This window comes from Peromyscus eremicus, chromosome 15 (assembly GCF_949786415.1).
Source record: "Peromyscus eremicus chromosome 15, PerEre_H2_v1, whole genome shotgun sequence".
NCBI lineage: Eukaryota > Metazoa > Chordata > Mammalia > Rodentia > Cricetidae > Peromyscus > Peromyscus eremicus.
In genome coordinates this window covers 23,670,758-23,682,155 of record NC_081431.1, presented here as the reverse complement: position 1 = coordinate 23,682,155, position 11,398 = coordinate 23,670,758, and the positions used below count along the sequence as shown (strand labels likewise).

At 53.2% G+C, this 11,398-nt stretch overlaps 2 protein-coding genes across 3 annotated transcripts; both read right to left on the bottom strand.

Annotated features, from left to right (window-relative positions):
- Positions 1–9: 9 nt before the first annotated feature.
- Ppox (protoporphyrinogen oxidase) lies at positions 10–4,493 on the bottom strand. 2 transcript variants are annotated; one of them, XM_059280340.1, is made up of 13 exons: positions 4,142–4,493; positions 3,948–4,072; positions 3,657–3,791; positions 3,404–3,519; positions 3,124–3,256; positions 2,719–2,863; positions 2,420–2,610; positions 1,168–1,228; positions 894–1,012; positions 683–793; positions 443–592; positions 277–319; positions 10–197 (listed from the first exon to the last, which is right to left on the bottom strand). In XM_059280340.1, the coding sequence occupies exons 2-13, from the start codon at positions 4,032–4,034 to the stop codon at positions 55–57; spliced, it is 1,434 nt and encodes a 477-aa protein (XP_059136323.1). In that variant the 5' UTR covers positions 4,035–4,072; positions 4,142–4,493; the 3' UTR covers positions 10–54. The 2 variants fall into 2 exon arrangements, with proteins under 2 accessions (XP_059136323.1, XP_059136322.1); XM_059280339.1 differs by having other exon boundaries at positions 3,948–4,042.
- Positions 4,494–5,204: 711 nt separating this feature from the next.
- On the bottom strand, positions 5,205–11,181 carry Usp21 (ubiquitin specific peptidase 21). The gene is made up of 13 exons (XM_059280252.1): positions 10,988–11,181; positions 9,571–10,191; positions 8,738–8,797; positions 8,447–8,567; positions 8,126–8,237; positions 7,785–7,940; positions 7,236–7,300; positions 6,916–7,019; positions 6,637–6,723; positions 6,303–6,381; positions 5,974–6,081; positions 5,773–5,887; positions 5,205–5,559 (listed from the first exon to the last, which is right to left on the bottom strand). Exons 2-13 carry the CDS (start codon positions 10,168–10,170, stop codon positions 5,469–5,471), a joined length of 1,698 nt encoding a protein of 565 aa, XP_059136235.1. The 5' UTR covers positions 10,171–10,191; positions 10,988–11,181; the 3' UTR covers positions 5,205–5,468.
- Between the last annotated feature and the right edge of the window lie 217 nt (positions 11,182–11,398).

The following is an 11,398-nucleotide window of genomic DNA, read 5'->3' as shown; positions in this document are numbered from 1 at the left end:
CAGCAAGACCAAGTTCCAGCAAGTTTTATTTTCATGAGCGGGAGAGGGGGGGGATCAGCTGTTAGATTCTGTGCCCAGGACAGCCATTGCTGCCTGGCGCCCACTCTCTATACAGTCATTGACAGCAACCCCCTCATAGGAAGCTCCAGCCAAAGTCAGGGGCAGCCTTTGAGCAGTCAGGAAACGCAGAGCTGACTCTGAAAGGTAAGGAAGGATGACAGGAATGCTATATAGCTGGGGTCTGACTTCCTCAGCCCAGCCGCTTCCCCAGCTTACCTAGTTTTTGCCAGTGGCCTAGTGTATACTGAGGGATACAGTTCTAGGGAGAGATAAGGTATAAAGGAAAGTTTATTGCTGGTTTCCAAGGCCTTGGCTGACCTTCTGATAAGCACGTCAGTCCTTGCTTTCAACGGGGAACTAATAAGAGTTTATCTCAGCTCACCTTGTGTAAATGGACCAAGCAGTAACTCGGCCGCTCCCTCAGTCCTAAGTGCGTAGCAGCTGCTGCCTGTGCTTGCTGTTGGAACAGCTCTGGAGACAGGTCATGGCCATCAGCTTCTAGTCTCTCTAACCAGTAGCCTCCCAGCATCACCTGTGAGGAAACACAGCATTGACCATCCTGCACTTGCCTACACTAGGGCACAGAGGAAGCCCCACCATAAGCCAAGTTTGCTTCTCTCACAGTTACTCTGAGGCGTGGAGGGTTCCCATCCTGCTCAGGAAAAGCAACTGAGTCATACACGATTCCCAGGACAGTTGGGTCTTCCGATGATGGCACCAAATGTCCAAATCCCTGGAGAGGAAGATGCCTGTGAATCAGGAGGGAAGGACTCTCACTGAGCCTCTGTCTCCCCTCCCTTTCCTCCTCCTCCTCCTCCTCCTCCTCCTCATACCTGAACCGGCAGACAAGCTCCTTGGTACTGCAGATTCACCACGGCGACAGACACAGCAGTGATGGTACTCAGGACATGAGCAAGAGGTGTAGCCTCAGCAGGGAGCAGCTTGCTGAGCACTGGGGACCAAGCAGAGGCATTCATACTAGGCTAGCTTTGTCTATAGGAATCCCTCAGGGGTGACCAGTTCAGGAACCCAATGTGGCCCTGCTGGCACAGGAAGGCACACTATTGCTTCTTGATGGTTAGGGAAAGGGAGGGACTATTCCATTACCTGCAGCTGGAATGGCACTAATAATGTGGTCAGCCTCCAGACTGCTGTCCCCTAGAGACACCTGAGTGATAACATTTGAGAGAGAGGGTGTTATGAAGACTTTATAGGTAAGTGAGATTTGCAGCCTCACTCTTAGTTTCCCAGGTACCCAAGAAACAGGAAAGTCTAGATGCTGACCCAGGATAAAGAATATGAATGACAGTACCATCTGAACAACAAAAAATCCTCTGTATAATCCAGAAAGAGGCCAGTGTGGCTGCTCTGAAATGTTCAATGAAGGTGGGTTGTCCTTTCCCTGTCCCCAGACACTCACAAGCGCTACTATTCACATACCTAAGGGCTTTTTGAGGAAGGCTCACACAAATAAAGCCTAGGAACCTGAGGTAGCCAATATCTAAATAGCTTCTCTAAGGCAAGAAAACAGTAAGTCCAGTGCTATCAGCCCTGACCTGGTCAAACCACTCAAAGATTGTGACACTGGGTGTGTATGTGTGCGCACATGAGTGCAGGTGTCTGTGGAGTCCAGTAGAGGTCGCCTGAGTCCCTGAGCTGGAATTACAGGCAGTTATGAGCCACCTGATGTGGGTTCTGGGAACTGAACCCAGGTCTTCTGCAAAGGCAGTATGTGCTCTTAACTGTTGAGCGATTTCTTCAGTTCCCCGCTCACTCCACAGCAGAAGAAATTTATGGACAAGAAGTTATCATAGGTGGTGGTGCACGCCTTTAATCCCAGCACTTGGGAGGCAGAGGCAGGCGGATCTCTGTGAGTTCGAGGCCAGCCTGGGCTACAGAATGAGTTCCAGGACAGGCTCCAAAGCTACACAGAGAAACCCTGTCTTGAAAAAACAAAACCAAAAAAAAAAAAAAAAAAAAAAGTTATCATAGACATTAAAAGGTGGCAGATATGTCCACGGAATACTGCAGGACTTTGGTGCCTTTATGAATTTTGTGACTGATAGGTACGTAGAGATGGCAATTAGTAGGCACCAGAATATTAGAATGGTAGTCATACGGGGAAACAGTACCATCATGTTTTAAAGTCTTGGACCAAGTTTAAAGAAAGGAACGTTCAGCAGAGAAGTCCACATCCCTCCCCAGCGGGCCTGTTTTCCTATGGTATAAAATTGGGTCATGCACATTTTCATATGAGACTTTTTGCTAAATATATTTGTGCAATATTCAAAGTAACATCAGCAACAACAAAACCAGTAACACCAATACATGCTTACTACACTCCAGAGGGTTCTCCTACCTTCCATCGCCCTTCTGGCTGGAGGCTGAGCCCACAGACTGGCCGACCTTTGAAGACAGTGACTCCTTTACTAGTTAGGTGGTTGTGAAGGGCCTGGGGCAACATCTCCAGCCCTCCACGGAGTGACCACTGGCTCCATCGCTCAGCCCGGGCCTGACGAATTAATGAGGAATCTGGCTGTGGACTCCGTCCTAAAAGGAGGCAAAACATATACTATCAAAAATAGTACCCCTTGTATGAAGTGCCTCACTTTGTCAGGCTTTATATTTCACCCTTTGAACCAACCACCGCCCCCTCACCTGCCCCCAGCAGCAGCCCCAGTAATATGGACCGGTGGGTTTGCTCAGCTTGGAAGAGACTGGGAAAGCAGGAGCGGACACTGAGTTCACGGCTGTTGCCTGCAAACACTCCTCGGCAAAGACTGTCCATGGCTAAAGAGGCCACCTTAAGGATAAGACTGGGTCTGAGGGGCCAAGGAATAAGCCACCCTGACTGATTTTCATTGCCCCTGCTTGGGAGGGAAGAGGGAAGGAGAGAGTTTGTATTGGGGGGTGTTCCCATTGTAACACAAGGATGGGAAGGAAAAAAGGCATTTATTCCCAGGACTGAGATTTGGAGATTCCAACAACAGAAAGAGGACATCCCTAGACGCGGCAGCTGATTTAGGAAGGGAGAGGTTTGAGACCACCTCTGAGCAGTGTCACCTCAGGTCCAAGGCGGCGCTGGGCAAAACTGTGCACAGTCTCATCAGGCTCTTTGCCCCTGGGCTTCATCAAATCCCTCAGCCCAGCCCAAAACAGAGGTTTGGAGAAGGGGGGTGAAGGACGGAGTAGCCCCCTGCATGGAGGAAGTCATGGTGAAAAGAAAGCTCCCGAGTCACCTTCCCAGCTCCTGGGGGTTATTTTCATTCATTTAACCCCTGTGGCCGGAAAGGCTGACAGGAAACAAATGGAAGGGATGTACAGTTGGGAGGTGAGCTGTTACCTGAGGCCAGAGGGTAATGGGTGCAGAGCACCGCCGACATACAGGAACCTGTTCTGGGCAGCTGGGTGATTCCCTCGGACAGGCAAGACTTCGGACTCCAAGCCAAGCTCAGAAACCTGTTCTCCACAAGCCCTCAGGAAGAGGAGACACTAAGGAAAAACTGGCCCCACGAACGTCTTTTCCCCTCTGCAACTCTATCCCTTTGGAAGAATCTCCTCCACTACCTGTCCTATACAGTCCATAAGATGCTCACCAGGAGCAGAGTTCGGGCTCCCAGCACTCCAGCCGGCCTAATTCCTCGAGGTCCAAGTTCAAAGATCGCACCATCTGATCCTCGGACCGAGCGGATCCAGCCTCCCAAACGCTTGCTGCCCTCCAGTAAGATCACCTGGCACCAAAAGTGAGACACTGTGGGTGCAGGGAAAAGGCACTGGGGATGGGGGGGGGGGGTGGGCTGCACATTCCACGGGACAAAATCTATCCAGTTTTTGCTGGAAATGTTGAGTATCAAAAGAGTCTCTCTCCGGTTCTAGTGGGGACTCACTTTCGGAGGGCAGGGGCCTCGGATCAGATGATAACTTGCGGCCAATCCACTGATACCTCCACCAAGCACGATCACAGTCCGGCCCATTGTAAGGCCTAGGGGAAAGGTGGAGAAACCCGGCAGAACTGGAGGCACCGTGTTTTACCACTGCAGAAACCCCCACTGGTCCCGTACCCCCACCTCTGGGCACTTACTGATTTGTGAGCATTTAAGGCAGGGCGCGCCTGTAAGTGCTGGTGGAAGAGTCAGGTCTTCGTTCAGAGGCCAGGACTTACCCACGAGATAGGGTGAACCAGAGAAAACGAGTGATAGAGAGGCCCTAGGACCAGTCTCTCCTGTCAGTGTGCAGATAAGGCCCACGCCCACGCTATCTCCCCAGCTCAAACCCTCCGGGGGCCCAGAATTCGGCAGCACACGGTTTCCCCAGGCTTAGCTGGTGAGCAGGTTCAAGTGTGGTATCCCCGCCCCTAACTTTTCGGGGTCCTCCGACTCTCCGTCCACTCCATTCTGGCGGCCCGGAGCGGCGCTTCGCTTTACCGCGTCAGGATTGGTGGGTCCTGGAAGGCAGGTTCTGGATTGGCGAGCTCTGGATACATCCACCAATGAAAACGCCGGATTGGCAGTGACGTAGCAGCCACTTCCAGAGTCCGCTCGGTGGAGCAGGTTAACCGGTTCGTTGCCTAATCAGAGTTAGTTGCAGTACCCGGCGCTGCCTTCCCCAGGGTCAAGAGAGCGAAAAGCTGAACCCGGGAGCTAGCTAGCATTCCCCAGCTCCAGCTTCCCAGGCTTGCCGGGAGAACCCTGGAGGGAGGGCCCCATGAGCCTTGGTTGGCGGGAGAGACACTCGGAGGCCAGTCCGTGGGGAGGTGGCTCTATAAACAGCTCTTTGATGTTAGCAACAGTCAGGGCCTACGGGAGCTAGGGCCGCCGGGCAACGAGAACAGTGTTTGTCAACAGGGCTTCTTGGGTGCCTTGCTCTCGAGGGGCAGTTCCCCTCTCCGGCACAACCTGGCGTGCCAATGCCTGCACTCTAGTTTGAGGCTTCTCCGCGGCTTCCCAAGTCTCAGGGTTTGTCTTCCTAGTACCACTGAACTGTTAGGGCACAAGTGTGGGGCCTGCTCCATCCCCGTCCTTTCCCTTCTGCTCCGAGAGCGCCCCCGTCTGTTCAGAGACGGAATCGGGTCCCAGAAAGGCTCCAATGGAACCAAATTCTGGATCCCCGGTCCCTCTTCCCGCAGATACAAGCGCGAACATCACTTTTTCTTAATAAATTTATTCACAAAAAGTGAGACTGCAGAGGTTCTGGGGGCTGTACATGGTCAAGGGCCTGGTGAGCTCTGTACATGGGGCAGGAAACAAGGTGGAAGGGTGCTTCTTAATAAAAAAAATAATGGGAGCTACAACCACCCTCCCTCCCCGATTAAAAAGACACAAAAATAGACGTCTCTGAGGTAAATGGGGAGCCTGGGGGCTTAAGGGTGTTGAAAAGGTCTTCACAGGTGCCGGGGCTTCAAGACGGTGTCACAGGCACCGAGGTGGCTCCTGCGTCAGTTGGTAGAACAGCACGTAGCCTTCACTGGATGCCACCTGATTTTCACTGACAGGGGAGACACTGAAAAGGGACATGGGGAATGGCTGTAGTCACTCCTGTGTGTTCCCCCTCCTCCTTCCCACAAGACTCCACCTCAGGGTACCGGGGTAGAGCTCAGGAGAGAGACTCCACCTATCCCTTTGTCAGGATCTCATCTTTTGGGGCCTCGTAGGCGGGGAAGGCGCCAGGGCTGCAGTGGGATGGGGCGGGAGTTGATGAAGAGGCCGTGCTCACCGGGAGTCATTGTAGACATGCCAACCGGTCTGGCAGCGGCACAGGGCTGTGTAGTGCCCGTAGTGGACACTCCCAGAGTGGTTGCAGAGGGCGTAGAGCTGGTACACGGGGCTTCCTGCGGGTTAGAGCGGCTCAGTTTCTACACTCAAGAGCTGTGTCCCCCTCCTGAAGGGTCCTTAGGACATTGCCCACCGGACTCACCCGCCTTGTCACTGGCAAAGTCCCCTAGGCTCAGTCGCTGCAATGGGAAGTCTACACCTACTGAACTTTTCTTGATGGAGCCTCGGGAGGTGGAAAATCGATTCAGATCTAAGCCCTGGTTAAGGAGCATTTGGGGGAGGAGGGGGGCTGAGGGTCTCTAAGGGAGCTGCAGGGATAAATTCAGTACCCTCCATTCCCCCAACAGGTCCTGAAAGATGGCAGAGAAAGTTGGGGTGGCAGGTTTTTCCCAAGGAAAACTCAAGGAAGGTGAGGAAACAGAATGTATGGGAGATATCTTAAGAGAAATAAGAACTTGAAGATTAGGATATGGAGCACGAGGATTCGGGGGAATCTTTGTACTGTCAATTTTTTGGTACTCCGTGTTTTCTGCCGGCATCGGTCACACACCTAAATAAACAGCAGATAGTGTTAGATCAATGTGCTCTCGCCTCAGCTGGTTTTTCTGACACCCCAATTCACATATAAATTTAGTATGTTTCTCATCGCTTTGCCCTTCCCCTTTAGCGTAGGCATACTACGACACATCTGAGACCCTAACACACACCCAGACATGGCATGTTATCCCCATACTGAGGAAGCATGCATCTCCTTTTTTCCAGACCGACTCCCCCAGAACCCCCACCACTGTAAACCCCCACATACTGGGGCATTTTCCGACTCTAGCTCTTCTTCCTTGGTGAAAAGGCTGAAACAATCTCGCAGAGACACTTTGCCCCCAGCAAATCCTTTCTGGGGGAAAAGGGGAAGTAAGGGTCAGCAGATTCTGAATTCCCCACCCCCCATTTTTTTTTTTAAATCTTTTATCTTTTTATAATCCAGGCTTCAATTCTGCTTTAGAGGTCCACATAGTTCCCACCCACACGCAGGGGTGGGTCACAGAACCCATGTTCCATCTACCCCCGGAATCCTCTGGAATCCCACCTTGGGAATGGGCAGGGACAGGTCACAAAAAACCTCGAAGGTCGTGGAGCGATACCCACAGGCCTGGCACTTGAGGCAACTTTTCAGCTGGCCCACAAATAGGTCTAGATAGAAGCAAAAAGGCAGGGGAGAAAGTCACTGTTGGGTGCTTAAGGTGTTTTCTGGGAATCCTGTCTCTTCCCACTCCTTTGCTGGATCCGCCTTTCTAACTTCAACACTGCCACCCAACTCTCCACACCATTTCACATCCTCATCATCCAGCTTAGCTCTCAGTCTTTCATCTCCTGAGCCCAACCCCACTGCTTTGCCCCATTCCATACCCACAATCTTGCTGTCTTCTCGCTCCAGGTAGCGCTTCCACATTAAGTTGGCTCGGTCATCATCACTAACAGATGAAGGGAAGGGAGGGGGCGCCCATGAGAAGGCTGTAATACTGAGAAGCCATTGAAATTATCCACAGAGCCCTAATCCCTATCCACATACCAGCCCCTTCCCTAAATTTCTAGTCAAAGGAGTAATTTTTTTCTAGAAACTTTCTGGGGAAATCCAAGATGAGAGAAAAAAGAATATATATAAAGGAAGAATGTCATCCTTCCTCTAGAAGCCCCATTGGTATATTGTATTGTAAAAGGTCCCTCCTTTCCCAATTTAGTGACATCCCTAACACTATTTTATACCTCGATCTGCATCCTTCCACTTCCCCCCTCTTCCCCCCTTCCGTCCTTTCTTGTACTTACAAGCCATTTTTTTCTATGCTAAAGGGTCTCCCCTAGGTACTACCTTTCCAGTTTCAGTTAGCTCAGTTCTGTGAAGACTGAGTACTACTGACAGAACTACTGGAGAGAAGAGCAAGGGGGAGCAAGCCTTACCTTAACTCAGGTTCCTCATGCAGAGCCCCTCCTCGGCGAGGTGGAGAGGGAACTGGACCACTGGCCAGGATTGGAGGTGCCCGGCGGCCTCGTCGGTTGATTTCAAGGTGCAACCGCTCCATGAGGAGCTTCAGGAACTCTTGGGCATCCTGCTGGCTACAGCCAGACAGAATATGGACAACTGATCCCCTCTTAGTCCACACACAGTATCCCCTGCCCAAATATGGGTCCCTACTTCCTCAGTGTAGAAAATCTCAAGGCTCAGAACAAGGGTGCTGTACCCCTGCTTGGCCCCAGCCCCAGACTTGGTCAGAGAGAAAGCCTATCCTCTGTTTCCCCACCTGTATCCAGAGAAGGAGGGAACGTATTTCTGGAAGACAGCCCGGAATCGAGTAGGATTCACAGCTTCACAGGAGTCAGGGTGCCAGAGGGCACCAATCACATCTGCAAAGGCTGTTGGTGTGACAGTGGCGAAGGAATACAAAGATTAGTGTCTAGAAGAGCAGGCAGGAGGAGATTCAGTGGCTAGAAAACCTCTCAGGATGGAGGAACTGGGAAAATGGGTGTGACTGTCAGGCTGAAGGCCTGGGAACCATATGCCTTGGGGGATATAACTGAAAGGGTTGGGGGAAGAGAACAGGAGATCAGGAGTTGTTGCCCACCTTCCGTGAGCTCCTGGGCTCGGCCTCCTCCAGGCACCTCTTGCCGGAAGTCCCTTCGAAGACAAAAGTCTCGAAGAGGCCTTGTGCTGCTCAAACACTGTAGCACGGCATTCAGGAAACACTGGGAAAGCAGCAGGGACTGTCATTACCTTTCCAGTCTGTGCCCACAAGCCTTGAGAGAGAGAGCTTCAGTGCTCTCCTCCGTGCCTTCCCCAGATCCGCAGGTTGTCTCCACCCCCAACACCATTTAACATTCCTTTTACAGAGAAAGGACAGGAAAACGGCTCTTACTGTATTTCCCAGATTGCGGAGACCAACATGACCAGAGCCCAGAAGCAGTGTGTGATGAGCCTAGAAGGTCAGAGTACGGTCACATTCTACCTGGCACTTTCAGTAACATGCTGCTGAATGTCTCCCCCCCCTTATTTGTGCCCCAACTCGACCCTCTTTCCCTCACTGGTCTTCCTACCTCATTAGTCATGAGTAGTAAACCCATCACAGCTGAGTGTACCACGGACTCGGCCATGGCTGTCACACCTAGTCCCCGTTTACTCCGCTGCCCAGCTAGCCGGCGCTGCAGCTCCTGGGGCAACTCCCCGAGCACTGGCATGGTTGCCCAGCTGCTCCCCACCCCCACTTTACTGCCCCCCAATCCCCCTCCTGCCCCCGTGGCCCCTTCTTGCACCCTCTCCCGCTGGCTCCAACAGCAAGCAGCTTAGCTCGCTTAGCTCAGGAAATGGGCAACCACATCAGTAGGTGCCCGAACCCCGCCCCTCCTCAGCCCAGGTGCTCGAACCCCGCCCCTCCTCAGCCCAGGGATTAATTAGGTCTAGGCCCAGTCCTAGGAGAGAAGTTGCCTTAAAAGGGCGGGCCTAAGGACCTGAAGAAGAATTCTAAATAGTTCGGTTAATTCCCTAGGGACCGGAATGGCACACCAAGTTGGAGAATCACATACAACCCAAAATAATATCTAGAAGGCCTCAGAAAGGAGAAGAGTCCACTGGTGTAATGAGGGGTTGTCAAAGGGACTTGGAGAGGGGAACAGGAAAGCCATATCGGGACAGGAGAGTTTAGGGCAAGAGGAACATGAGCATGGGAGACCACATGTGCTGGCAAGTCCTCACCATCTTGTCCTCAGAGTAGAAAGGCTCAGAGGGCCGGGCAGATATCATGTGGAAGGAGCCATGGGAAGTAGGGGGCTCTGTCCGTATGCTGAGCAGGGTAGGGGGGCCAGGGAAGCCCCCAAGACGCCGGAGAGAAGTGCTACGTCTCAGAGTGGGTGGTTCAGGCCGGAGTGCCAAGCGGCTCAGTGCAGCCCCTAGCTCGCCAGTGCCACGGTGCCCTCCCAAGGCAATGCCCATTGGACGCAAGTCCCCACTGCTCACAGACTTGGAACGGGCTAAGTTGGTCCGGGATGGGAGAGGCAGAGCCACAGTTGGGGGTGGTGAGCCAGGCAAGGGAACCCCATGATCTGCTCGAAGGGGGCCTCTAGGACGAGAGCTTGAGGTCCGACCCCGACCCAGCTCCAGTTTCTTGAGCCTTTCATCTGGGGGACCTGGCCTGGGAGGCAAAGGTCGTAACATGGAGTTCGGCCCAGAAACTGGGTTTCGGCGCTCCTTGCTGCGGGCCCGGGGAGGAAATGGTATCTTGGCTCCCACTCGGGGCTGTACACTGACAGGTGGCTCTCGAGTCCGGCCCAAGCGGTGCTCAGAAGCCTGGGGCATTGTGGACACCGCAGGCTGGACCTGAGAAGAACAGAGGGTCAGCATTTGAATTAGAAAGACAGAGAAGATATAGGCTGCCATGCAAGCTAGCTTCTACATGTACCAAGGGCATGAATCACATCTATAAAATCAGTTCTTGTATCCCCAGAACTTAGCAATGTTTGACACAAAGAAAATACTTAGTATCCCTTGAATAAACTAACGACTGAACAGTAGCCATTATTTTGACCTTTCACGCCCCACCCCCTCTACAGAATACAGATTTACTGAAGAGCCAGTGGTAGTCCCAATCTCAGCAGCTCTTATAATCTACAAACTCCTAAAAATCCTCATAGCTGGCTAGTCAAGTGAGATATGCCCCAGACCTGGGACCATAGATGCAGGAATCAGTCCAAAAGACATCATTTCCAACCTCAACCCTTGCCCCTCTGGGTTGCAAAAGAAGCCGATTAAATGGGTGATTTGCAATCCACTCCCTCCTCCAGTTCTGGGCTCCTACTTGGTATTGGGGCTCAAGGGGCAATAGTTTGAGCTGGAGGACGAACTATTTGACCCCTAATTTCTGCACCTCTCCCACCACAGTGGGGTTTTACCCGGGTCCGCCCCCCTCGAGGGCAGAAAGGCCGAGGCCGCTGATTGGCTATGGGGTCCGGCGGCATATTCCCCGCGGTCCGAGAATGCTGTTCTTCCAGCCCAGTTCTCCCAGGCCCGGCTGGGCACCGCGAGCCTCTCCCTTTGTGGTGAACGTCCTCTGGGGTCTGGATCCGTCCTCCCTCAGCTCCCCCACCCCACCCCGCCATAACGTCCCGGCCCATACCTGCCCCCCGGTGAGGCGGCGGGGGAGGCCAGCCGGGGTCCAGCTCCAGCTCAGGGCCACCCCCTCATAACCCCGAACAGCCTCCCCGCGGGCCGGGCTGCAGCTTTAACCCCAGCTGTTGCCCAGCTTGCTCCCGCCGCAAGGGCCACCGCCATCTTTGTTGGTGCCGCCTGGCCACCGGCCACCGGCTTCACAGTCTCTTAAGGCGCCTGCGCGCCCACACTCGGAATCCTCCCACCCACCCCCTCGGCGCTTGCGTGAGCCCGCCCCCACGGCTCCCAGACCGACACCATGGAAACGCAGCCAACTTTAGAACCACTAGTTCCCTGCCGGGTGGTGGTCTTTAAACATTACTGCAAGTCCCTGAGGGCAAGGCCCCTCATCCTGTCATGTGGTCCATAGGGATGAAGA